At 30.6% G+C, this 1,508-nt stretch overlaps 1 protein-coding gene across 1 annotated transcript in view; it reads left to right on the top strand.

Moving 5' to 3' along the window:
* Nucleotides 1–831, top strand: part of LOC106465889 (protein obstructor-E-like) — a 12,553-nt gene extending 11,722 nt beyond the window's left edge. Inside the window, exon 3 of the mRNA XM_022393843.1 lies at nucleotides 620–831. Coding sequence (XP_022249551.1) covers nucleotides 620–831 — 212 coding nt within the window. The remainder of the gene's footprint in view (nucleotides 1–619) is intronic.
* Nucleotides 832–1,508: the final 677 nt, after the last annotated feature.

Here is a 1,508-nt window from a genome sequence, read left to right as displayed (position 1 = left end):
CGTTGCAACAGCTGCAAAAACAGAAACGTAAATTATAAGTTCAAATTACCGCTCGTGTTGTTCTTTCTTCTTCCTTTTTTATTTAAGTGGGATATTTTCTATATTGATTACTGTTGTTTGACTGGGTACCTATAAAATGTGTTAAAATATTTCGGAAATATAAAAAGTTATCCAGGAAAATCAAGTAGCGGCTGAGTAACGTCTTTTATAAATGCTCAAAAAATTGGTTATCCAATTATTTACCGTTATAAGCCACAAAGGTAATAAAACATTTTTCGCTTTTAATTATCTATTTATCTTTATTTGATTATTATACTCAAAACTAAGCAGTTTTTATTTTGAGTTTTTGAAACATAAACCATCTAAATTCAGTATTTGTATCTAGTTGAGTATTGCCAATGTATCTGATTTTGTTAAGGATACTTTCTCTCATCACTGATCTTAATTTACCTTCATTTCGCTGCAAAAATCATTGAACTGATCGAGATGAATCGTGCCAACATCCACCATTTAAAAAGTTTCATTATATATATATATATAAGTTATTTGTTCATAATTGTTCAAATACTTCCCTCAATAAGTATTACTGTAACTAAGATTTTTATCATTTTACTTGAAGCGGATCCCATTCCGTCCGATCAATGCCTTTGGCAGTTTGGACTCTTCCCAATTGATGATGCTTGCAACTCTCAGTATTTCAAGTGTGCCTGGGGGATTCGCTACGTAACCGACTGTGATGAGGGTTTGGTCTATGATGATACCAAAAAGGCATGTAATTGGCCAGATCTGTTGGGATGTAACAGTGAAGGTATGAATAGGTTTTCACTTTGAACACCACAACTTTCATTTGGCTCTATAAGCTAAGTATATCATAATATAGCTGAACCCGTAACAACAGATCAGGTAGAGTGATTATGAAAGTTTTGTTAAAACGAAACGTATATATTGAGATTTATTTGTTGAAGGGCTTACTAAAGCTAAACAAATAACCCTATAAACGTAAGACTTATATAACAAACATGTATAAAATACAGTACGTCTACTACATTCTATAGTATTAGTGGTAGTTTTTGAACTATTATTGCTGTATTTATGTTTACTTGATTTGACTGTTCCCAATAACTACCATACTTAATGTAAAGCAATATTATGAACTGTAAATAATGTACAGAAAGTAAGTCGTTATTTGGGATAAGTGACTCATTAAATTACTGTTTTAAAATAACTTACTGTATATCATAAACTTTTCTATGTACTGGTACGGTTAACAGATGTATAAGATGATAGCATTTAGTAAGACCAATACAATAACTTACTGTATATCATAAACTTTTCTATGTACTGGTACGGTTAACAGATGTATAAAATGATAGCATTTAGTAAGACCAATACAATAACTTACTGTATATCATAAACTTTTCTATGTACTGGTACGGTTAACAGATGGATAAAATGATAGCATTTAGTAAGACCAATACAATAACTTACTGTATATCATAAACTTTTCT

This window comes from Limulus polyphemus, unplaced genomic scaffold (assembly GCF_000517525.1).
Source record: "Limulus polyphemus unplaced genomic scaffold, Limulus_polyphemus-2.1.2 Scaffold2087, whole genome shotgun sequence".
Classification (NCBI taxonomy): domain Eukaryota; kingdom Metazoa; phylum Arthropoda; class Merostomata; order Xiphosura; family Limulidae; genus Limulus; species Limulus polyphemus.
This window is presented reverse-complemented; position numbering and strand designations above follow the sequence as displayed.